The sequence below is a fragment of the Pezoporus wallicus genome, unplaced genomic scaffold (genome assembly GCF_028554395.1).
Source record: "Pezoporus wallicus isolate ANWC-B61680 ecotype Strahan unplaced genomic scaffold, APGP_CSIRO_Pwel_v1 contig_7274, whole genome shotgun sequence".
In the NCBI taxonomy this organism is placed as follows: domain Eukaryota; kingdom Metazoa; phylum Chordata; class Aves; order Psittaciformes; family Psittacidae; genus Pezoporus; species Pezoporus wallicus.
This window is the reverse complement of record NW_026637137.1, coordinates 2,237,980-2,264,637: the sequence shown is the minus strand read 5'-3', so window position 1 is coordinate 2,264,637 and position 26,658 is coordinate 2,237,980. Positions and strand designations below refer to the sequence as shown.

At 35.5% G+C, this 26,658-nt stretch overlaps 1 protein-coding gene across 2 annotated transcripts in view; it reads left to right on the top strand.

Annotated features, from left to right (window-relative positions):
• The window catches only part of DOCK4 (dedicator of cytokinesis 4), a 240,889-nt gene that overhangs the window by 134,873 nt on the left and 79,358 nt on the right, over positions 1 to 26,658 (top strand). For both annotated transcript variants that reach the window (XM_057403708.1, XM_057403707.1), the window contains 5 exons: positions 3,298 to 3,423; positions 18,441 to 18,565; positions 20,265 to 20,427; positions 21,937 to 22,043; positions 22,727 to 22,883. In XM_057403708.1, coding sequence (XP_057259691.1) covers positions 3,298 to 3,423; positions 18,441 to 18,565; positions 20,265 to 20,427; positions 21,937 to 22,043; positions 22,727 to 22,883 — 678 coding nt within the window. The remainder of the gene's footprint in view (positions 1 to 3,297; positions 3,424 to 18,440; positions 18,566 to 20,264; positions 20,428 to 21,936; positions 22,044 to 22,726; positions 22,884 to 26,658) is intronic.

Sequence of the window (26,658 nt, the reverse complement as noted above, 5' to 3'; positions counted from 1 at the left end):
CATGTTATGTTTTAGCTCCTAATATTCTGGAAATCAATAATCTGTAGTTTTGAATTTTCGGGTAGATTCCAGGTCTCATAAATGGTGTAGCGATCATATCAGCCACAGCCAGATGCAGTGTATGGTGGCATACTGTAGTTTTCTGCTTTGCTTTGTCTGTGCACAGCTGTTCCATCAGATGCTCTAATTTTTTCTACAGCTGATAATTTTATTGTGTAGTGCATGAAATGAGATGAGAAGGAACTGATGTTGACATACATCATCAGAGTGGCATAAATTAAACTAAAGGGTATTACCTTTGTTATATGACAGAAAAGTTATCCGTGTTTCCACAGGAGAAATGTTAATGAATTTGCTTTCTATTTCTGTATGCAAAAAGAATATCTCTGCAATCTTTTTCCTGGATTCTTTTTCATTGAGTGTCATATTCATATCTCCCACATTGATATTGGGTCCTTAATGCAGGGGAGCCTAAATTTCCTTGCAAAATTAGTGGAGATATGAGAGAGCAATCAGAACACTTAACTGGGGATCATCTTCTTTTCATCAATTATATAAAGTCCGTACCCTTGTGCCTTCAGTGTTTTTACCAGATGTATCAGATCTGCTTTCCTTCTTGTCAATTCTCTTTTCATAGGCAGCTGGACCCTGAGCAGCAAGACCATTAACTTGCAGCCTTGGTTTTCAGAGATTGTTCAGACTTCCTTCCCTGGGCATCTTTGCTCTGTTTCTATTCTGGTTTATTTTCACTCTTTCCTGTCATACTGGGTTATTTGCACTGTATAACATTCTTAAATGTCTCTGCTATCTTCAGTCCAGTGTTCTTCATTATTCTGAAGAGCTGGGGGATGAATTCCAAAGATGTATTTAAACTACAGGTAAAATGACTAAGCCATGTTTTAAGTGTGTTCAGTGAGAGATTTTCTTGATGCGTTTGGATATAAAAAGATAACTCTTCACTCTCTAACAATGAATGCTGTGAAATACAGAGAGCTAATACCTTTCTTGCCTTGCATGATCAAGTATTTCAGATCCTTGACAGGCAGCTTATTTCTCCAGTTAGAACTGTTTTGACATTGATTTTTTTTGTTGACATCTCATTTTTGAGCTAATTTAAGTTCTTCAAGGAAATCTACGAAATTTCTACACAACAAAAACTGTAGTACAAATTGAATTTGAGGTCTTCAACTTTTATGTATAAAACACAGTAACTTTGCTCAACACCAGGTGGTGTACAATATCTGATTAATGCTGTTGTGATTGATGTAATTTGGAGCAATGGCAAATGCTTTTCAGGTTTCCAAGGAAACAGTGCACTAGGGGCATATGGGGGTATGAATTTACATACATATGTATGTATAATGATTTCTTAAAATATAAGAGAAACAAGATTGGAATTGGGCTAAATATCCATATGTATAAGTGAACTATACCCAGCCTAGCTGTTCCCATCCACAATGAAAAACTTTTCACCTGCTCTAACAGAGTCTGAATTTTGTCCATATGATTTCTTACCAACCTCCTGTACTCTCAGCTGGCCATATCACTGGTATGGTTTGTTTTGTCTTCTCATCTCCACTAAAAATAATTGCAATTAATTCCTAAAATTTGCTTACATGGTAACCACAGAACAAGTTCCTACTACTAAAATAATTAATGTACATGCCATTAAATACAGTTCTTAAAATAGAATAGACTTCACAGTGTTTTTCCTTGTAAGATTTGTTTGTGTACTCAGTTCAAGATGTGTAGGTGAGCTGTTTTTCATAGGAGAATGAAAGTCTTGTCAGAGTATCACATTCTCTGGAATTGCTAAAATAATAAAATATTGGTGGAGGTAAGAGGAAAAAGATAAAAGTTGTCATGTAGAATAGAATAGAATAGAATCATAGAATAGAATAGTTAGGGTTGGAAAGGACCTTAAGATCATCAAGTTCCAACCCCCCTGCCATGGGCAGGGACACCTCACACTAAACCATATCACCCAAGGCCTCGTCCAACCTGGTCTTGAAAAAGTAATTAGATCCCTGATCTCTTTAGGGCAGTAGCCTGGACTGACAGCATTTAGTACAGATTTTTCATGCTTTGATTTAAAAACCATCAAACTTCAGGTAAATTTATTCAGTTAAATAGTAACATGATTGTAGGGGGAATTTCTTCCAAAGCTGAAAGGACTGATGACCTTGTTATTCAGTCTGCATGTTGTTTGTGTAAACTTAATCTAAAGTTAGTTTTGAGTCCTCCAAGTTGCTTGTTTATTTCCAGTTGTTCAGTGTATATGAAGAGTTTGCTCTTGTTTTCTCCTTGATCTGTATGTTGGCACATGCTATGCTGCAGTAATGTTGAAGGTTAGGATAGACTAATCTGTACAAGCTGTATCATCCTGGCACTTGCCTTATTTAAATAATCAAAAGGCATGTATTTTGTTTTTGTTAATCTCAATTAAGTGTACTGTTTGCAATTTATTTGAGTACTGCAGATATAATTGATTAAGTTATTCTTCCTTGGTTCTAGAGGGATAAATATTGGAAAATTGTTATATGGTCACCCTTGCATTTTGTATGTCTTCTTGCAAACACAGGAAAGAGCATAATTGATTAAATCTGGTGAATATTGAAAAAAAGGTTGTATTTTCAGTCATTATGGTCATTATGAAATTACTGTGCTGAAGTAAAACATATTTTATTATGCTATATTGGTTTATTAAAGTTTGTTTCTTCAGATTTTGGGTTAATAAACTGTATAACTTTGTATCAGGTTAAGCGATGCATTGTAATGAGACTTACAAATTTCTCCCATAGATAGGGACATTCCGTTTCCACTTTTTCTTGTGTACCAATGAAGACAGCATTGTGTCGAAGGAAGTGAAAAATTGAAATGGCAGCAAATATTGATAATTGATGTTTCTCGGAATTGACTTTTTTTTCTAATTATTTTTCCAATTAAAGCCTCAACCCATCCTTGATTATATTGACATAATTTTGATCCCGTGTACAGTTATATATCAGTAATAATTTGCTAATGTTTTTAATGGGTATTTGTTTTTATGTTTTTTTTGTTTGTTTGTTTTATGGTTACTAATCTTTATTGATTTCTGGTGGTTGCTACCCTTCCCAAATGCATAAAAAAATTGAGGTGGGTTGGCTTGGTATTTTTGAACTTCCACTGAACTTTTTGAGTTCTCAGGAATGTCTATGTAATGTATGAAAATGCAAATGTATGTAATTTTTAAGTAGTAGTTACGACTATAGTCTGTCTTAATGTCTTATTTTTTCTCATTTTTCTTTTCATTTTCAGGTCTGGCAGTTTCTCTTCAATTACTTCATGGAGACATAGAACAAATTAGGAGAGAGTATACATCCAGGTTTACCCATGGAGTATCCATAACAAGGAAACTAGGTTTTTCCAATATTATAATGCCTGGTAAGTTAAAAACAAAACAAAACAAACCAGTAAGCAGAAAAAGAAAGAACTAATGAGAAATTATTTCATTTTCAGCTTCTTTCCAAATTAATACTGTAGAATAAAACTTCTTATCTCTTTGAAGACTTTTATGTTAGGGTTTTTTTCAGATAGAAGAAAACTGGGTCCCAGTGGCCCTATTGCATTATACATTATATAGTTACAATGTTACATTGTATAGTTACTAGTATATAGTTACTATAGTAACTATACAATGTATAGTTACTATGGCATACCGCCATAGCAGCCTTTTTTGAGAGATGGAGCCCCACTTTATAAGCGAGGATGACTGAATGCAAGACTGCTGTTCTCTACTCAGAGAAAGAGAGAACCAGCAGAACAGCCTGTTCATAAGAGCTGGTAGCTCACAGAATTTCACCGACACTGTACAGCTTCTGGTTTCATGAAGTTTGTGGGTCAAATACTGGAAATTAAGATACTGAAAATAGATAATAATAGGGATGTAGAGACTTTTTGCTTATATTCTATGACAAAATATTTGAATACTTAAACAGATGCTAGGGAAAGAAAGATTGTGTCAGTATGAATGTGAAGAAGCAAATACAGAAAGAAGATTACAGAATTATCTATAGTTTCATCCCTGAAATTAAATTTCTCAAAACTTTAATGGGCTGCTGGAAATTATAAGGGAAATGTCTCTTTAAAGGAAAAGCATATTTGCAAGCAGACTACTTTGGCATGATTATGGTGTTGTGTTGGTGCTGAGAAATGTTGCAGGGAGGAGCTCACATCTTACTTTCAGCTGAGTCCACACACAATGCCTTGACTCTCACAAATGTAAATCATCCTCATGACTTGCAGATTTTTAACAGACACTACCTTCTTCTTATAAAGATCTGTCTTTTCATTCGTGTGTACCTAAATCAGAAATAAACTAAGGCTCTGAGGCAACAATAAATAAGCTTCAATACTTCATTAATCAAGGAAGTATAAATAGGTATTTAAAACTCATTACTGAGACTCAGCTTTATTTATGGGCATGGATTTCTCTTGAACTTCTTCCTGAAACTTGACAACTGAGAATTCACTCTTGTGTTTTTATTGCCAATTAAACATCTGTCCTTCTGCATCTTGTTCAGTATTACTAATCACTTAAAACATGCACAGAACTCAACCAAACAGTTTTAGAATTATTTTGAAAATACTCTGCCGGTGTAACTGCAATATTTAGAACAAGAAAATGTGTGAGTCACATGCCACTTCATTTGAACTTAGATTATGTATGTTTGTTTAATGGAAGCATTCAATTGAAATCTTATGGCTTATTAGCTAGGGTTTATTTGTTGTATTACTGTTGGACATGTAATTTGAATCAAATGAGTACTGTAGACGATATGGTTTGTAACAGTGGAAGCAGTTTTACTGAGCACACTATAACTCTCATTAAGAAACCTTTTTGCATTTATTTTTGATTTAGTGACCTTCTGGTCTATTTATCAAATTTTCTAAGGTCTGTAAATAACTCTTGTATCCCTTCACTTTCCAGTTGTGAAATAATGTGATGTCATAAACTGCAGAAAACATGTTATAGCAGAGTATTGTATAGCAGCTACTGGAGGAATTTCTCAACTTGGTTTCAAAGAATTGTGCAGGCTCAGTTTGTCCAATTTTTCTTTTTTATTAAAAAAAAATATAGGTTTTGATGTGCTGCTTTCTCAGTCCAAAGGTATGCTCACCTCAGCTTGGCAAAATGGACAGTGTTTTTATTCTCCGTTTATTTATTCTGCATTTACTGACATGGAAGATATTTTTCCTAAAGAGAAATAATCATTTCACTCTTGCAATGATGAGTTTCAAGGACTAACCAGAGCAGTATGCCCTAGGCACTGAAATGCCTGCAGGAACGTAGCTTTTGAAATGCCTTTTTCTTCTAAAGCTCCCCTTTAATTTTGTTTCTCTTCTAGTGTCTTTTCAGAGATAAATTAGAGAACTTCATCTTTTGCCACTGGAAATGGTCATTAATTAGGTCTTATTTTATATTTTTGTTGAAAGTAAGTTTGTAGCTATGGCTAATTAGCACTTAGTTTAAGGTTCTGAACCAGACTGTATTGAATTATTCATTAATACTTCATGCTGCTAAACTACAGTATCTCTTTTGTAAGTCACTTATTTTAAGTTTCTCTCCTATTCTGGTTTATTTAAACTCTCTATGACCTCCATTTTTCATCATATATTTTCTCTTTGGACATTTTGTCATTAAAAAAAAAAAAGTAACTAGAATCAGCATACATGCCAAACCAGAATTTTGTTGACAATAATAATGCATGGTTTTATAGAGCAATGCTTTTTATGTCACTGGAGCTTGACAGGGTGAAGCCACAGAATGCTGTTTCCAGGACCCATAGAATGTTTCAATGAACTCCAAGTGTTTTAGGAAATGAAGTAGATAGCTAGGAAAAAAACATACATAACTCAAAAAGACTGTGAAATAGGTAACTATTTTAGCTGTTTTATTTTTTAAGGGCAAACTCTATGCGACAACTAGTAAACTTCCTTCCATCATCCTAGTTTGGCAGTCTGCAGATGCACAAGCCAGTGGTCTCAGGAGGCTTTGTAAACCAGTGAAGGATAACTGTGCTTACCCCCTGGGTTTCTGTATTCACCATTCCTGAAAGGACAGACAATCACATCACTACTTAGTACATAAAATTTAGCATTTAATATTTACAAACATACTAGACTTTTTGGGCAGTACTTTAAGTTTGATTAATGTACATTATAGGTGATGAAATGTAAAAGCCCTTTTCTATTTTTCTATATGTACTTTTACCAGCTTTTTTTCTGTTTTATGTAGTGCATTCTCACAGAATCTGTTTCCAAATTTCAAAGCCAAAATCCACTCAATGTGAGATTCTAGTACATAAAGTAATCTCAGTACATAAAGCAGTTCAGTTAGGCCTGATCTTTACTCCAGAGAACTTCATCTATGAACATACTCTATGCACCTTTGTCTATAATATCAAAGAAAATTCTTATTTAAAACAGCTATAGATGCGACTTTAAAAGGCTGTGTATCTTATAGAAGACAGCAGGTAGCCTCCAAATGTCTTAGTCCATAAATGTACTTAAGTGCATAAACAGTTGGCCTGTTGGCTGATATTGCAACAGATTGTCATAGATGGATATTAATTAGCTATGGACACCCATTTTCAGCTCATGATCTGAAATAGTGGCATTACCACTGCTGAGATCTGACAACCACTTGCTTTGAATTTAAATCAGGGTTTATATTTCTTCCTGTCCATCCAAATTATTAAACTCTTTTGATATTAGAAAAGGTTAAAGAATTGATGAGTCATTGTTTTCCTTGTACATTATCTTAAAAGGTGTATAATGCTGATAACTATGGCTAGAGCTGGTCAGTCCTGACTGCAAAGTTCTTGGTTTGTAATCCTTTACTCTGAATTTTTTGGTCCTCTTCTAATCCTGTGATGTAATTTTGCAAATAACATAGCTAAAGACTACATGAAGCTGCAGTATTCATTTCCGTAACAGAATTGTCATACTTTCAGATGTATTTGTCAAACAATACAAGTCTCATTTTGTTTCTCAATGTTCTGTTTGGTTTCCTTAAAAGTTTCTGCTCATTCAGCAGATAGAATGAGCTGCCCAGGATGTTGCAGTGCTTCTAAGTTTCCTACACTAAGCTTTCATATGCTTAATTTAGGAAACATTACTTAGGCTTTTTTACCATCACATCTGGTTGCTTTGCATTTGTCAGCTTTTAATTTCATTGGATGTCCTTTATCTGTCCAGTTAAATCTCCTCAGAATCCTGTCTTTGAAAGCTACTGAATATACTCATTACTCTTTCATCTGGTTTATTAAAAGGTCTTCTATTCTTTTCATGTGCAAGCACACACTCTCCAGTCCTTCTTGCTTTCTATCTTCAGAAGCTTTTAGAATGAAACCAAAACTAGAATTTTTGTCTTTTTATACAAATGATCTCACAAAATGCTACCCTTATCATACCATGCATTTTTCAATGATGTTATTTTGACTAGAAGCATATTCCCTCTTTCAAAGCTTAGAATAAGAGTCTGGAGAGCAAAAATATAATGAAAGCTATGGAATCTGTTCTCTTCATCATGGTGTCTCTGTCAGTGGGCTTGGATATAGTGAGGAACTGTTTATTCTAGGAAAAGAAATTTATGTCTGACACACTTGTTTGAATTTTTCCAGTCTTCTCTATCCTGCATGGAGTACAAACAGCCTAAATTTAACACCTGCCATTGTTTACTGTTCTGATTTCCAAGAATCCAGATACATGTATTTTTCATTACTGAAAGTGATATTGCCTGGATATATTACTTACGCAAAATATTCTTAAGCAATACTGTGTAGTAAAGACACCCTGAATTTTGACCTTTCACAAAATTGTAGTACTCTGTAGGGAACAGCCTCTGCCTTCCAAATCCTATTTTAATACTTTTTTAAAACTTTGATCCTATCTACCTAAGGAATTATCATTTCCACAAGTCACTGGTGAAAAGAAAGGTGACTACATGACTACATACTTGGTAGGACAAGTGCAAGGAACTTCTAGGTTGTTCTTCTTCCCATCTCCTCTGTTTTGTTTTCTTGGTTCGTTAGGATCAGAAAGAAAAGAGAGAACTGTGGAAAGACAGAATTTAATTGGACTTCCCTTAATTTAAAGTCTCTTGACATGGAGGATGGGGAAAAGGGACTTCTTTAGTTTATAGGATTTGGAAGAGTAAGCTGGCTTTCTTTTGAGCATTGTATAAGTAGCAATGATGCATGGGAAGTGTATACAAGGATAGTTATGGCTTCCATTAACCAGGTAAGGAGCACTCGCAAACTAACATGAATGCTTTAGCTCTGTAAAAATAGATGAGCTTTCAAAATTCTGTTGGAAATACTTTATGTTGTAGCTGTACAAACTGAGCAGGTCAAAGTCTTCTGTTAAAAAAACCCTTGTGTTTTATACTCCACTTGTTCAAAGCAACTTGTTTTACATTTCATTGTTAAAAGAAAGAAAAAAACAGATCACAGAGCAATTGAGTCTTATGTGGTAAATCTACAATCCATTTGAAAGCTGAAGGAATTACAGTTCGAGAATCCCTTATAAAGGGCATTTCATTTTCTTGTCTGATGAGCGTTTCTTAGGGCTTGTTGAGAATTTCTATAATAAAGCTAAAAATGCAGATAATGTTCTATTGAAAAAGGACAGAAGGGTAACAGAGGAAAGGAATCTGTTTATTCATCTTTGCCTTTGGTTTAAATGCCAAAGCTTACTTAATCCAATAGTAAAAAGGCAGTAGTGTTACCAAAGTTACCAGTGCTCCCAGAATTCTAACACTTGCTGAGTGGCTTCAATGTTTCTCTGGAAACAAGAATATATGTTACATATAAAAACTAGCTAGCAGTATATAAATAATAGAAATAATTATGATAATGGGATTTTACTTCCTGTAGTGATTAAATTCTTTGTGAAATGCAGTGTGCCCGTATCTTCCTGAGCTGATCTCCTTAAGGATGACCTTCTCTCAAATAACATCCTTCTATACTGTGATTTTCATGAAATATGCCAGATTGCTTATCTTGACTTTTTTTAATTGATTTTTTAATTTTTTTTTTTTAATTAAATACAATTCTGAATCTTATGTAAGAAATCGGGAAGGCAAGAGACTGATGTGGCTGAGTAAAGACATCCTTCTCTCTAAATTGGAGAGATGTGGGTTTGATGGGTGGACTATTCAGTGGATAATTTATTGGTAGGATGATCACATTCAAAGAGTAGTGGTCAGCAGCTGAGTGTCAATGGCCAGATAGAGATCAGTGCCAAGTGGGGCACTGACCCCTCGTGGGGGGTCTGTACTAGGACCAGTGCTGCTTAATATCTTTTTCAGTATCATAAACAGTAGGATTGAGTGCACCCTCAGCAGATTTTCAGATGACAGCAAGATGAGTGGCGTGGTTGTGACAAGCCTGAGGAAACTAATTTGTAATTTCCTCCCCTTTTAATAGGGCCTGTATCGATGTGTAATGGTTTTAAACTAAAAGAGGGGAGATTTAGATTAGATTTAGAAATACTTAACTGTGGGGGTGGTGAGAAACTGGAGCAGATTGCCCAGAGAAATTGTGGATGCTCCATCCCTGGAAACACACAGAGTCAGGCTGGACAGGCCTCTGAGGAACCTGATCTAGTGGAAGGTCCTCTCCTCATTTCAGGGGGTTGGACTAAATGACCTTTAAAGGTCCTTTCCAACCCAAACCAGTCTGTGATTTTAAGAAATCACAGTTCAACTCTCAGAGAGGCATTAGCAAGAGTTTAGTATTGCTATATTATCCCAGGACTTAATCTCTTACCCTTCTGCCCCCTAGGGTATATACTAATAAATACATATATTTGTATAATTAAATTATTTACAAACTCCAACTTGTGAGTACTTCAAATGTGATCTGCTTGTAGTGTAACTTGTTGAAATTCAAGCTACATGCAGGTGGTCAGTGCTTCATCACCCAGACATAGGGCCACCTACTTTTGAATTGAGTTCTTCTGTTTTGTTCCCTGTGTTTCTGTATAAGTTCTTCTTATCACAACTTCAGCTGTGCCAGTTCAAAATTTACTCAGCTAAAAAGGGAGTGGAAGATTTCCTTTTATCTTTCAGTTTTGCTTGTTATTGTCATTATGTCAGTGTGTAAGATCATAGAACATCCTAGCTGCTAAAAGGCATAGTATGGATTGACTTGAAGGGTAGGAGGTGAGGTAGACTAAGGGTCCCTATCCCTCTCCACATTTAAAATCACATTCTGCATGATTTTTTGAGGTCATCCTACTGACAATAGCTACACAGGTCTTGTCCCTTTCTACAAAATAATCTAAGGAGTTTTTCTCTAAAACATTTTTCATCCGCAAGTTTTACATCCTGGATAATAACATTTTGTCTGTGCTACATTGAGAGATATTCAGTCCCTACAACTGAAATTGTTTTAAGAGCTGTTCAAGTCATGTTTAGGGTATAAAACAAAGCAACGCGTTAGCTTGTATTTTACAGAGATGTAAATGAACAGGAGCTTTCTCTAAACAAAATAGTGTTTTCTGCTCCTTTTCAATTCATGCTTCTAAAGGACCTATAATTCCAAGCAAAGCTTTCAAAAAAGCAATTCCTAACAAAAGCTCCTAGTGAGTTCTGTGTAATTATTTTTCAATTAGTGGCTGCTGTCAGGACAGTTTAGATTTGCACGCTGAAAGCTATAACTATCTGAGATGCTATCTTATTCAAGTGCAATCACACTATGTTTTGTTATACTAAATAATCAAATTGGAATTTATTTCACTAGAAAGCTTTTTGAGGATAGCTGGCAAACTAAACACTTTTCATTCTAACAAAGAGAGCTACCTTTGATCTTTGACAGCTATCTTCAGTTTGAAAACCTGTTCCATATTAATATGCTACAAGAAATTCTGCAGTTCTAAATGTGTTTGGAATATGAGAAAAGTCTTGTTATAATATCTCTGTTGCAATTGTAAGACAGTTTTCTTTCTGTAAGTTTAAAAGCAGTTTTGTGATGAAAGGATCATTACTTTGATGCTTAGGTTAGGTACAAAAGTTCCTAGAAAAAATAAAACAGCAACCAACATATATTCATACAAATGTTCTCCCGATGCTTGTCCTTTTCTGACCTTCTTCTGTCGAGTGATTACCTGTGTTGTTCCTGTAATTTGAGCTTCAGTGGGAGCATTCAAGCCTCTGTGGGCTGGAGGCAGCTTGCATGTAGGTCCCATAGCTGTGGTGTGCAATGTGAGCAACAGTAGACTAGTTCTTGTAGGCAGGTCCTGAGTAGTGGTGATGCAGCATCCTACCTGTGAAAGAAAGGGAGCAAGCAGAGCCATCCCATAATGAAACCCCTCAGTAAAGATGACAGGACCCCTCCTGTCGTCTCCAAACTGCAAAATACTCCTGCCTCTTTTTTCTTTACCCGTTATTTAAAATGTGTGTTTTATAGTTGGCAGGTTCGGGAAGGCTGACCTCCATTAGCTATGTGTGTCCTCCAGCAGTCTGTCTTCTGGCTGTTTTTCAACATTAATTGACTTTTCCTCAGACATTTTATAATTGCCTCTTTCACATAATTGAGGCTCATCAGGTCTCTGTGCTGTGCTCTTGTTCAGCCCTTGGACAATTCATTGCTAGTTGGATTGACGTGATGAAGCTTCTTTGGTTTCTTCTTAGGTCAGAAACCTTGAGCTGTCATGTGCCTGATTAGCACCTACATTGGGGGCAAGAAGAGTTTGGAGTTTTTCCCCTCTAGGCCTACAAATAGGGCTTTCATGATTTGTTTGCCAGGTCACAGCTGAAACGTATTGGCAAGACCTGAAGAAGAGGCAGGTTCATATGCTAGTGCTGTGCTTGTACACATTTTGGTAGCAACCCAGACATTTTAGGTCAGCACCTTTTTTCATATTCAGTTAAATTCAGATACCAGAGTAAATATCCCTGCAGAATGTGCACAGGAAAGTTAAGGCTGTATAATCATTCATATCACTGCAGCTTTACGGTTTTTGTTGATTTCTGTGGAACTTCAATTTCCATATAGCTTTAGACCTCACTTCACAGTAGAAGCTCTTGTAGGACTGTTTCAGTCTGCAGCTTTTAATATTTAAAAATCTTGTTTTGATTATCCAGATAGGTGAAATAGTGCCAAAGTGTTGCAGTTAATGGGTCATTTCTTTAATTAGGGCAGAATATATTGATACCCTTTTTTAACACATTGCATTATTTTCTGAAGTAAGAACAAACAGCTTCCCTAGATATGCACTCTGTGATCCTCACAGTTCTTCTGTTTTTCCAAGAGGGAGTTTATTACTCCCTACTCCAACACCAACCTTTTTTTTCTACTTTGTTGTTTGTCATCTCACATCCAATGTGCAACAACCTTCTGCCTTACTTATGCTTGGCTGTAATGTGTTAACCTCATTTTTTATTGGGATAGTGGCTAGAAAGAAGCTTTGCCAAGATAAGCAGTTTTCTAAGCGGTGAAATTTAGACAACACAGAAATGCAACACATGGCTTCTTTAATTTGCCTTTTTCCAGCCTCTGTTGACTCAACTCATAACCCACATGTCTAGAAGTGTCCTTCACTTCTAAGGAGATCCAGGTGGTTTAGCTCCACCAAATATCTTTAATGATCTTAGTGTGTATTGTTCACCATTCTGTAATCTTTTCTTACCTAGAAAACTGTATGTCAATCCTAGACAAAGCTGACTTAGGGGTTTGACCCTATCTTGGTTAATACTGTTACTAACTGGATATCGATACCCATATATTCATTGCACAGTCTGGAAGCCCTGGTGAATTCAGAAAGCTGAAAGAAAACTAGCACAACAGGAGCTGGGGGATGGAAGTGCTCCATAAGAGCAGGGGAAAATGAGCTGCCCTTTCTTTTGAAAGAAATGCTTTCAAGTGTTCTTGATCTTTGGTACCACACAACTTCATTGTAGGTAGAAGATTGTCAACTTAGTTGAGCATCATTTTCAATGTCGTTTTCAGTTGCTTATTCCTTTACCAAACTTCATGCTGAAAATAACCATGGGATGTTTTCAGTGAAGCAGACTTAGAGAAGGGGACATTGTATTTATCAATATGGAAATAAGATGGAATAAGTATGTTGCTTTTTTTGTTATGTTTATTATCATCATGTCTGATTGAGATTCCGTTCTATAAGCATGTTTTCAACCAGTAATTAAAATCTGATGTACTGTACCATTTAAGATGTGCCTCTCTTTTTTTGTGTAAATTCCCCATATTTGGTCAAGTATAAGACTGTGTGAAAATCTCAATACACATACCTGGGAGAGATTTGAGTCATGCAAATACTATGGTATCTGAAGATACTGTTTATACTCACCAAAGCCTACCTCTGAACTCAGATATTCAGTAGGACTTTGCCTTTCAGTACTACTTATGGCTGTAACTGTCTCTCTTAGAACATGATCTAATCTGTCAGTATTACCTGTCTGATATACTGGTTAAGGCAAAGAGCCCATAGAAAAATGGTACATGTTCTTGTAATCAAATGTGTAATTACAGTTGCCATAATTTAAAAAGATCTGTTAAAGGAATATAGATAAATTGAGAAATTTTCTGATGTCTGAATACATTGTAGAGAAAGTTGGAATTGTTTAGATTGGAACAGGCAACACAAAAAAATGTCCTTAGTCTTACACAACCTCAATTTTTGTTGAGAGAATTTCTGTTAAGGAACATTGAAGCAATGGCATTTCTACACTGAGGAAATAAAAGTGATTAAGAGATCTCCAGAGCAATATATTTAGATTGGAATAATTTTTTAAATTTTGATCCAAATATATTTTTTTATTTTAATTTTCTCTCCTTTTTCCTTTCCAGAGTGAAAGTTTACTTTTCAAACCCATTTTCTTTTTTCACTGTCAGCTCTTTTCTGATAAGGCTTTGTGCTTGACTTTTACAACCTCATTGACTTCCTGATTTTATGAGCTTTTACTTACAAATGTTCATACAAATATTGTGCTAAAGGTTTGTCAGAAGCACAGTTTTAAGTTCTTAACATTCCTGTACATGTATCTGTCCTGCGAACAGGCAGGGTACTCAAAAAGTGATCCCAAGCTAGCTGTATAATGTGCACAGTTTATTAAACAAGCACACTAAGGTGAATCAGGTATATATATATATGTGTATGTATAGCACAGAGGAAAATTAGCAAATCATTACTGCATAGAGAGAACAGAGATTAAGAATTACATCACCAATCACCACCTAATCATCATCCATGCCCACACTTCAAGCTGAGAAGCCTCGTTGCAGCCGATGCCAGGAATTTGGAATTTGGAAAATTCCTAGGCAGTGCATCACCCATAGGTGGGGCTTCAGATCTGGCCGCAAGAGGGTCCTGCTTTTATACCCTTAGAAAAACAATTGGCTTTGTGCCAGATATGTAATTGTTCACTCTTGGGGTGCAGTTTCTCTTGGTATCACTGTTGTCCATGCTGAAGCATTGGCCAGGTGCCCTGGTGTGGCCAGGTATGAAGGTCATAGACACCTGCACCCTTAAGTTTTCCTGCCTTTTTCCGACAAATAGTCACATTGAATAAATACATATACTTTATAGAACACATTTTGACAAAACCATACTCTCTTATGTCTCTCAGTCATGAGCAGAAATCCATTATTGTACCTGAAATGTGAAAGTTCAATATAGTTGGCTTTCTTATTATTTTCATTGGGAATAGTAATCTTTTCTAAACCAAAAGTGAAATATGTGTGCGTACAAATCCAGACAGAAGGCCATATTTAAACTAAAACCTACATACTTGTAAAGACTATAAAATGTCAGATGTGCCACATTGAGGAAAGGAAGCTGCTGTTATATCTTCAAGGTACAGGCTACCCTTGATATGTAGCCCATAGTTTACATTATTTTTGATGAATTTTCCTGTCTATTTCTGTTCTCTCCCTTCTGCTTTTGTACTCATTTCCATATGAAACATTGTTATTCTTCATACAGCATGAGAGGTTCAGTTTTCTCTTGGATTTAATTTGCCTTGCATGATAATGGAGAAAATCTGTCATTATCTTTCAATAACGTGACCAACATGTCTTAATTTTCTCTGGGACATTGAAAATGGAGTAGAGATTCCTGAATAGATGTAGATCAGGTCAAAATTCATCTGAACTGTCCTTTCATGACAAATTATTACAAACTCTGCCAAAGTTCTGTACGAGGAGAACAGGACAGTATTTGTGACAGTACATCCTCCTCCTGTATTTTTTTTTTGCCTGTGATTTTTCTGTCAACTAGGTGGGTGAAAGTCAATGGGGTTGGATTTTTTAAAAAAACTTAAAATGCAGACACCATTTTTGAAAGCCTGCCTAACTTTTGTGAAGTGCTGATTACTTCTTTTAGAAATACTTTCTTATTTTTGCTTAGAAATGTAGAATTGATTGGGTTGGAAGGGACCTTTAAAGATAATTTTGATCTTTAAAAATTATTTTTCCTGCTCCCACCAAGGGCAGAGACATCTTTCACTGCATCAGGTTTCTCAAAGCCATGTCCAGTTTGGCCTTGGACATTTGCAATAATAGGGTATCCACAACTCCTCTGAGCATCCTGTTCCACGGTCATTTTCATTTGCGCTTAAATCCTGTACAGTTTGCCCTTTTTAAAAAGAGAAAACTTGAGTTTTGCTGAGTTTTATCTGGGGTAGGTCATAAAATTTGTGGTGAACATGGTTGTTTGGTTATGTTTCTGTGAAGACATCATGGAAAATTGAAATAATTCCTTGCTGATAAATGTAAATAATGAGAGAATGTAGCACAAATGCAAGTAGAAATCAAGTTAATCTTTCAGGAGATAAATGCTGCAACTACAGATTATTGGCTAAAATTAGTTATATAACAAAGCTTCTCTTTTTGATTACTATATGTTGGCGTTTTTTTCTGAATGTCAGACTCTTGAAAGTGACAGACTGCCAGCACTAACTAGAACCTATCCTTGTATAAGCATATGCTAAGAAAGGACCTAATATATTGCATGCTCTTTAGTAAGTGTACTGTACTAGTTTCTAAAACATTTATAAAGTAGTATTACTGCAATGTGTAAATAATCAGAATCTAGTAGTTCTTAGGGTAGTTGAAGGGTGACTTGAATAAACACCAGAGCTGATTCAGACCAAGGGCCTATCTAGCCAAGTGTTGTAAACAGACACCTAAGGAAGAGTAAGAACTGTGCATGCATATATGCATGTATGGTAAATATACCTGATATTCTTCCAGCCTCCAGCTATTTTCAACTCAGGGGATTTCTTGAGCTGCTTCTGATCCTCTGTTTCATATCCTTTAGTGGATTTTTCCTTCCACAACTTCTCCATTCTTCACCTGATCCTTTATACATTTCTCATATTCACAGCATCCTTTTGAAAGGTTTTGTGTTTGGATTTTGGTTTAGGGTTGCTTCTGCAGGTTTTTCTGTTTGGTTTGGTTGTTTTTGTTTTGTTTTGTTTATAAGGCTTACAGTCCATTACCTGAATAACCACCACCTTTCCACCTTTTGCTCATTTTGAACCTGGCTCCTACCAGGAACCAGGGCTTAATTCAATGATTGCACACACTTAATAATTCAGCTCTTTCATTCTTGACTTCACACAAAACTCTTAAGCGAATACCATCTGGTCCTGGTATGTGTTTGTGTTTATTCTGTCTAACTTTATTCTAACCTCAATCCATAGCTGTTTCAGAAGGTAAATAATAATAATAGCAAATTTCCACACACCCCCCTTATTTTGTGGGCATGGTTTTTGAGGACTTGATAATATAGCACTTTCCTCTATTACCTTTTTTTTATTTTATTTTTTTTCCATTTGTCAGTGGTTTAGGTTGTGCTTTGGAGGAATCATTTAATTATTTTGCATACAGTGATGGAATAATATTATAAAAATGTTAGAATAATTAGCAAGGTCATTGTTTCTGGTACTTCAAAATCACTCGTGAGTGATTATGCAGTAAAATAAAAGCAAGAAATGTGAAATATGAGAGTATGCTGCAAAGTTCAAGCAGGTCAAATTCTGCTTGTACATTAAAAGAAAGCTGGAAATTGAAGATGAACTAATTATTTATTAATTAAATATCTTGTAATTAATTTTACCCACATTAGAAGTATCCATCTCATGTTTGACTTCTAAATGATACTCCTATAAATACATGAAACTGTCATACTTGCACTCTTTTCACCTAGTGCTCAGTGAAAATCTGCTTTACTGAAAAAGGATATTCCCATTATGCTAAAATTGCATTGCACTAGATAAAAGCATACATTCTCAATTTCTTTTTCTACCAAATCTAGACATTAGAATTTTAGAAGGTACTTCTAATTATGACACTGTGCTGTGTTTTTTTATTTCACAAGGAAAATCCAGTTGTTTCCATGTACTTCTGGTAATGTTTGTCCAGAGCTAGATTAGTTTACACTTCTTAGAAAAACAAATACCATTATCAGACAGAGCAAAGGCTTCACTATCATGCCACTCCAGTCAGTACCAGTACTGCTTCTCCCCTGTTCTGTCCCCTCTGCAACTCCCAACCAATCTTTCTTCCTTTCATCAACTATAAACTTTGCGATTTGTGTCAAATTAAACTAAAATAAAATTACCAGCTTTTGGATCTCATCCAAAAGTTCTTGTTGCGGTCTTGACAGAAAACTTAACATGTTCCTGTATGAACGTGCAAAGAATTTCATTTTAAATACGCTAGCAGTGTTCAGTAACTTGTACATTCTCTGTAGGACTTATGTAATGCCTGTATTGGATTTGTAGTTTGAATGTGTTAATGAAGGTTTTAATTTCTCAGAGGCCTTTCCAACATGCTAAAAATATGCTAACATTTTTGCTGGTAAACTTTGGAACATCCTGATAATGTAAAGTATGTTGGGATCTTTTAGATCAGAAAGATAAATTTGAACACTAGCAGTCTGGGAAGCCTGCCCTTCTAATGGAAAGAGCACCAACCTCTTGTTTTTTGCTTCTTCAGATAATAAAATTTCTTCTGAGATTCACTGTAAAAAAGTTGAAATCAGTTCTTCAAGGAGACATCAAACAGAGAAATGGAATGATTACAAATGAAAGCAAACACATTAATAATGCCTTAGATTAAAAGAGGCATTTACGTAAGGTGAAGCTAGACCAGCTTTAGTATAGCTAGAGATAATCACTGTAAAGACCAAAAAGAGCTAACAGGTGAATAAAAGCCCCTAGAATTTGTTTATTATGGCTTTGTTGTTGGTTTTCTTGGTTTATGAAATCCATTGTTATTATTTAAAATCCATAAATACTGATAAATCATGGGTATGATACTATCCTTTGTTTGGAAGAGAAGATGAAAGTCTACTAAAGTACTAAAAGCAAAAATTAAGTAAATTGAACTGACTTCTGTAAACTTTGTGTTTTGGTTTGTGGTTTTTTATAGGTGAAATGAGGAATGATTTATATATCACTGTAGAAAGAGGAGAGTTTGAGAAAGGAGGGAAAAGCGTGGCAAGAAATGTGGAAGTGACAATGCATGTAGTGGACAGCAGTGGTCAAATTTTAAAGGTATCTTTGTTATATGTTTTTCCTTGGTGTAGTCCATTTTGATACACTTTTTTAGATGTAAATCATCTTTTGTGGCATTGTTGAAGAATACAGAATTGCTTTGAAGAAGTCATGTTTATCTTTTGCTGTCTTTAGATATTCAAAGTATATCCACTTTGCATGAAAGTTTTATAAAATGCATGTTTGTTTTATTTCTGTGATCAATTACATGATTTATCTGTGATCAGATAAAATGTAATTGCCAGCAAAATAATTAATGATTCCACAAGAGGCCTGAAAATGTTGAAGAAAGATTAAGCTTTGGTGAATTTCTTATTTCATAATAATTCCTCTCATGAGGCACTGGAATGGGTTGCCCAGGGAGGTTGTGAATGCTCCATCCCTGGCAGTGTTCAAGACCAGATTGGACGTGGCCTTGGGTGATATGATTTAGCGTAAGGTGTCCCTGCCCATGGCAGGGGGGTTGGAACTTGATGATCTTAAGGTCCTTTCCAACCCTAACTATTCTATGATTCTATGATACACAGAACATGTTTTGATAACTTTCATTTTTTTGTCTGATTTTAATAAATCAGAGATCCTTGATGTAAAAATCGCCACCATGTATCCATAAAACAATAAATTAATGTTCCTTCTTTTCTTCAGTTTTGATTGCATGCTGCTTGTGATAGTTTACAAACAGGCACTGTTTCATATTTTAACTATTCACAAATAACTCTTTCTCAGATTTTTTTCTGTACCAAAAGATTTCTGTTCACCTTTCACCTTTTCCATACATAGTTAATATAATTTTTCCCTTTTTATTTGAAAGTACTGTTTTCACATGTTCTGCATGATTTTGAGGGCTGTTGAGTGACAAGTTAAAGAAAGGCTGACACAAATAGTCCTAGTGCAAATTGTGTGTGTCTGTATATGTGAAGAGAGATTGCATGTATAAATGCATGGCATGCAATGTATGTATATTTTTATATATACATAAATAAACAGAAGTGTGTGTATATGTATCTTCTATATTCATATATATATATTTACATTTTTAAAAAGGCTATTAAGGTGCAAAGGTGATGTCTTATGATTGCTGAGGAGAAAAGCTACAGCTTAGCTTTCCCTCAGGGATTTAAATAATACATATCCCCAAGTCAGGATTTAGACAAATCCATTTGCCTGTTGTGCTAATGTGCTGTGGAAAGACCATCATGGGTGTTGCAAAGGCAATCAACAGTTTGCATCTTTCTAATCAGAGAGTCCAGATTTCTTTACTGTTTCATGCTGGGACATATCGCTGATTGCAGCAGGGTTACGGGCTTATTTCAAATGACTACAGACCTTGAGACTGGGCTGTTCTTGTCTCAGTTACATTCTTGTTTGTTGCTTGGGCATAACACTGGATAGGCTGTGCTGTGTCATGGGACTTCACATCACATTTTTTGCTCAAGCCTTCTTGATTACCCAGTTCCCCCTATATAACACTTTGATTCTCATCAGTGTGGATGGTTCTTGGCATTTTTTTCTAATCAGTAAATACTAACAAAGTGCTACTATTTTTATGGGTTTAAAGATAGTGAGCATTGAACTACACATATGGCATTTATGATAGGAATGTAAATATTAAATAGTCTTCATTAGAAGAGAGCCTTGATGACATCTTACCAGTGAACGATTCTATCTTTAAATCTTTAATCATTTTTTTCTTCATTAGGATTTTATCTCATTTGGCTCTGGAGAGCCACCAGCCAGTGAATACCATTCCTTTGTGCTTTATCATAACAATGGTCCCAGATGGTCTGAGCTGCTGAAACTTCCTATTCCTGTGGATAAATTCAGAGGAGCACATATCCGCTGTGAATTCCGGCACTGTTCCAGTAAGTGCTGTTCATGTCTTCTGCTAGTCCTCTCTCTTACAGCTGCAGTCAGCACATGAGTTTCCATAATACCTCAAGAAAAGGACAGCTGCATGAACTTTCTCTGAAATGCTTTCATGACAGCTTCTCAGGATTGCAGCTCTACTTGGAACTCAGTGCTTTAGGAAAGCTTAAATACTGGGAGAAACCAGTCGAGTTTATTAAATAGAAATAGACAACATTGCAGCTGCAAATATAAACAGAATTTCAGGTAAACTCAAAATGCTATTTAGAATTTGCCTGGTGATTTATCTAAAATTATAGCTGTCCCTTAGTAGATGTTTAGCAGTCCAACCAATGGGAAATGTACATAGGTACATCATGGTCAATCAACATTACTTTTTTATTGTGGGGCTTTTTTCCCCACTTATTCTCTAAATATTCTGAACAATTTTAGAGTTGATTTTGAGGTAAAAATTGAGGTCTGGGTCCTTGTTCTGCATACCAGGGCATGCAAGACAGGTTTCATAGCTATGGTGCTGACTGCTCACAGACTTGTGATAAAATTGCAGTTCTTTTAAACAGATGCCGTTGTTTGACTCTTTTTGGTGATGTAGATATAGCAAGATTTGGTTATTTAGATTGCCATTGTGGAAAGTGGTGCACACAGTAAGTGATAGTATATTTGGATTTTGGATGCTTAAACTTCAAAATATAAGGAACAAATAGGAAGAAATTTGCATTGATTTCTTCTTTTTGAGTTTTAAGGTTTTTATAAGCTATGAAGTAATAAAGGAAAAACATCAGTGGTGTGTTTCAGACAGATTCTTTGCTCAATCTTTCCTATGCAGCACAAGTTGGATATTTTTGTTATCATTACCTGCACCCCAACTATGTTAAACCCTGTCTCAAAAGTCATACATATACACATTTCATTAAAAAATGGTTAATTTTCACAAGTGTTAGCATCTGCACTCACTGGCTTCAGTAAAATCTGTGCCATCTCAGTGTTCTGCAGTCTGCTTTGTATTTAGGTGATAAACGAACTTTGGAATTTAGGCATCTAAGTTTGAAAATGGTATCTGCTGTCAAACATTCAACAAGGAACAGCGACATCTTCAGTCATATCTATAGAGGCAAATGCTTTATTTGAAAATAGAAGTGCAGTGTAGCCTGAGCTGACCTAAAATGGAGACCAGAGGGTAGAATGTGTCACCTGAAAAAAAATCCTTTTATTTTCATATTCATTTGGATTTTCTGGAATTATGTATATTTTCTAAAACTGTATATTTGGTGGCTTCCTTTATTTGCTGTTACTAAGTACCAAACCATTACAGAATACTGCTTTTTGATTAACATGAGATAAATAAACCATTACAGGAGATAATGTGTAAATCTGAAAAGAAATGTAAGATAATATTAGACTGTCTAGCTGCAAATAGCTTCCAGAATTCTGTTTTATGTTGTATCATATCTGTTTATTTTGTCAAAAATGTATATTAAGTGCTGCTATTTACACATGCATTTCAGCAAAAGAAAAGGGTGAGAAGAAGTTGTTTGGCTTTTCTTTCATGCCCCTGATGCAGGAAAATGGGAGGACTCTGCCAGATGGCACCCATGAACTCATTGTACACAAGGTAATTTGAATTAGTAATGGTTAGCTGTAATGAGTCCTCTGGAACATACTTTATATGCCCGGAAACATTAGGTTGAGAAAGTCTGTATTCATTAACAAAGGAGTGATAATCTCTTCACCATTAAAATGTCAGTTGCTGATTGTTTCATATTAAGATTTTTGTTACAAACTGCAATTGAATCTAGGTATACTTTTCAGTGCCCTGGTTTTACTATGTCTTACTATTATATTAAATTCTATTTTTAATGGATTTGACAAAGACAAGTTGAATTAAAACACACAAAGTGAAGCCCATGATATCCTCTTACAGAATTGCTAAAGTTGGCAAATCAAGCAAGCTTATTTATGCAGATCTAATCAATGTTATAATTGTTTCGAGATGCTTCAGTTTAGTGGAATTTTTGTTTCCACATTTAGCAGCTATTGCTGTTCAGAGGATTTCATATGCTTCCAGCCAAATTTTAGATTTTTAACACCAAGGTTTGTAGCTATTCATTTAACATAACCTCTGCAAATTTGTTGATTTCAATTTCAGATATGAAACTATTACCCAAAACCAAAGTTGCAACAGGCATAGTGAAAATTCTTGGTTTTGGCAGAGAAAGAATAATAATTCATATAAATTAGGGATTTAGTCCTTTGTTTTTATGCAGTACAGTTATTTTAGCTGCTTCATTTTCACAGTGTGAAGAAAACACGAACCTTCAGGATTCTGGTCGCTACCTCAAACTCCCCTTTTCAAAGGGAATTTTCCTAGGAAACAACAGCCAAGCAATAAAAACCACTAAAGAGTCCTTCTGGATTACGTCCTTTCTCTGCTCCACTAAACTCACGCAAAATGGTAGGATATGTTGATTATTTAAAACATGATGAATTCAAATGAGTGTTATAGCTAGCCTTTTATGTTCCAAGTAAGCATGGATCTACTCAAAAATAGCTTATGTTCTATCCATTATATAAACTGGTTTTCTTCATAATTTTTTTTTCCAGATGGAAACCAATGCAGCATGATAAACCAATGATTTTGAGTAGCTCAAGTATGCTTTTTAGATTAACATGATATTGAAATCAAATGCAACACTCTTGGAATCAACTATCAAAATGCAGCTGCTTTACAAAACCTCCTAATCTGTTTGTTGCCGAGTTTTAATGTAATACTGTAGGTTTTAGGCTGTGGCAGTTTGGTTTTAGGCACAAATTGCTTTTTTGTTGTATCGCTTCTCTTCCTTTAAGCCAACAAACATTTACTACTACTTAAAACAATCACTGGATATAAGCAGTAGCAGATAGAAATACATGTGTTTGCATGCTTTGCCATTGCTATGTATAAAATTCTGAAGATTTTTGTTTGTTTGCCATATTAACTACAGTTTGTAACTGAAACAGCATTCCACAAATTTCTAAATATTTTGTATTTGCTTAGTAATGTGACCATTCTTTGGTATACACACAGTTCTGTATTTGTTTTTTTCTAAGCTGTTTATCACAGTTTTAAATCTGGCTTTGCTCTTTCTTGTGTGTGAATGATTGTGTCTTTACCTTTCTTATATGTATGATGAAAAAATTGCTGATTGCTTGCAAATTGATTATAGGTGTTTAACAACAACTAAAGCAGCTTTTAAAATTGAAATAATCATCTTAATTTTCACTATTTAGTAGCAAGTGTCCCAAATAGAATTATGTGCAAATAGTAAGTGGTCTGTTTCATTGTGCACACATCCATTCTGTATTCTCATAGCAATTAGTTTCAAAGTAATAAAAGTTAGCCAATAAAACATTTTCCTAAAAGTTGCTAATAGGCAATCAGAGACTAAATTTGCTTCAGTTGAAGGCCTGGATTTAAGAAATCACATGAATCTACCTATAGTTACACATGCATGAATATGCTGCCTGGAACTTAAATGTTTCACTGATAAATAGTTGCACTGTTGTCTGGGGTTATAATACTTATTTATGTTCACAGTACAGGAGTTATTTTGTAGTTAATGTAAATAGATGTGTGACAAGGGGCATAAAAGTTCCTTTTTTTTAAAAACCATATTCTAAGTAAGAGGGTGTAGAATATCTGAATAATATTGATCGCCTTTTCAGCTCTGAAAGAGTTAACAATTATTTCAGCAGTACTTCAGAGGGTGGAAATATTTTCAGTAGACAGGCTCATATTTTCTCCAAGGATCTTTCTGGGGAATTTCATCTTGGTGAGTTTCCAAATCCCCATTCTTTTAAACAAAAATTTGCCAGAAAAACTATTGCATGCTCAGAAAATAGAGCAAAGCATGTGGATATTTGGTCATGTGAGCATTACTTCAGTTATCCCTGAGAGAATGTAGCATATTTATAAAAAAATACAGGATTAAAAAGATCTGTGTATTTCTTTTCTAGTAACCATTTGTATTGGCAGTTTTGAAAATTGCTAACTACTTTTAAATCTGTTTTTATGTTTGGAGATTTTTCTGAAGCTCTCAGATCTGCCTGTGTCTGCAAACAACATGTCCAGCCTGAAAACTATTTGAAAATTATGCTATTGATCTGGCCATGGTGTGGGGGAGGATCCCAAACCCAGACTTGTAGAGGGTGTGACTGAGTTAGGCCACAGCTTTACTAGCTTACTGGGGAACCTTACCCAGCTGTCATTCTCTCATTGATTATCCCCACATGCCATCAGCTCTCATGCATATTCAAATCACGGGGACTGGGGAAAGGAGGCTGCCTCCCAGTTGTTGGGATCTACAATTTCTTTAACTTCAGTATGTTGGAGGGGGTTTTAGCATTATTTCCAAACAATTTTCAGAAACCTTCTAACCAGGGGAGACTGTGTTCATCAACATATCTCATAAGAACATGTCCTTATCGAATCTGTCCGCTAGTTAGCTTTTCCTTAGCTTGACTCTTCATCCTGGATAGCTAATCAGTTGATATTGGCAAAAAAGTATCCCAGCTTTTATATATTATGTTCTTAGCTGAGTAGTTATATTTCATTATCCTAAAGAAAACCCAAAAAAGCAAGAGAGTAGACAGTGATTTTTCTACTGAGTAGTTATCAATACAGTTATACTTAGTTTTTGACATATAGGAGGAATTTCTGCTTGACAGAGACTCAGGATCCATCCAGCAAGTCAGAATATTTTAGCAAGTTGGCATCTACTCGCTTCTCAGCATTGATCAGCACATCACCAGTAAGCAGCTGTTGATCAGCAGAGCAACATGTTATAGAGCATGTCTATTGCAAGGCAGAGGTGTTAATCCATCTATCTGCATTTGACGAAAAGCCAAACTGGTGATTAATGAAATAAAAGTAGCAGGGGGCAGCTTTCCAGAGTGACCTCAGTTTGGAGGGAGTGTTGGAAATCACAGAAGAGGCCTATTGGAAGGGAAATACAGACTGCCAGTTCTGGAATTCAGCTTTTTCCTTTTGATGTGCAGTAGTGCTACACCAGGCCAATTTTGATGGCTCAGGATTTATAGGAGAGAGATGGAAAGATCAACCCAAACCACTTCCTTACACACATGATTCTAAACCTTTTATTAAACTTAGCACTTTGGATTTAAATTAAACGTGAGAAGGGAAGTGCTTTGTTTGATAGGAATGGTAGGCCATGTGTAGCCTGTTTTAAATGTACAGATCTGATCAGGATTAAGAGAAGGCATTGGAAATGTTTTTTTTCTTCAGAAAAAATTATCAGCAGCATTGACTTTTTCCCATTTCCAAAACTATGTTTTCTTGCTGGGCCTATTTTGGGGGGCAATTTTATATTCTCATTTCTCTTACCACATGACACATTGCTATCCCTTCCCCTTGTGATTCACATGTCAGATTTTCTATTCATGTCATTTCTGTTTGGGCTATTCACTACTGTTATATCGGCCATGTCTTTCCGCCTTAAAGTTTCCCTTGAAATAAGTGCTTTGAAGTCAGTGTCTTACCTTTGCGCTCTCCTTCTTTTTTAATCCCCCAACAAATACCTAGTGTTGTGTGTCAACTGTCTTCCACCCAATTGCTCCAGCAAACCTGTAAAGAAGAGATTTGCCTGCTATGAACTGACAGCTTCAGCTGGTCTTGCTACTCCTCAACTTAAGTTGAGGCTTAAACAGAATAGGATGCATGCGGTGTGGAAGGCCATTTAATTATCCAAAAGACAAATGCAGTTCACTGGATTTGTAATGCTTGTTTCTTGAAAATTCCTGACATAAGGAATAATTAGACCTATAACTTGTCCTTGATTTTGGGGATGTGTCTCTGACACACAGATGGAATCCTTCAGCACTCTTAGTGCAATTCTAGAATTTCTTTTAAGCCAAACCATTCCATACTAGCACAGCGCAGAGCAAAGCAAATAAGAAACATATAAATGCATAAAACCAATTTGTACCTACCAAAATCAATAAAGACAGCAAAATATTAATGGAATAGCATGTAGGGTGTTTGCTATTAACACTTCTGGCAAGATTTGTACACAGGTGGAGATGTATTTAATGTTATTAAATACAGAAATATTGCTTCATTTCTTGTTGAGGGATAGGAGCTTTCCTGGAACAAACTGGGAAAGAAATGACACAAAGATGGGTATGGCTCAAATGGTACTTGAGTATGAAATCAGTCTGTGAAAGAAAGTTCC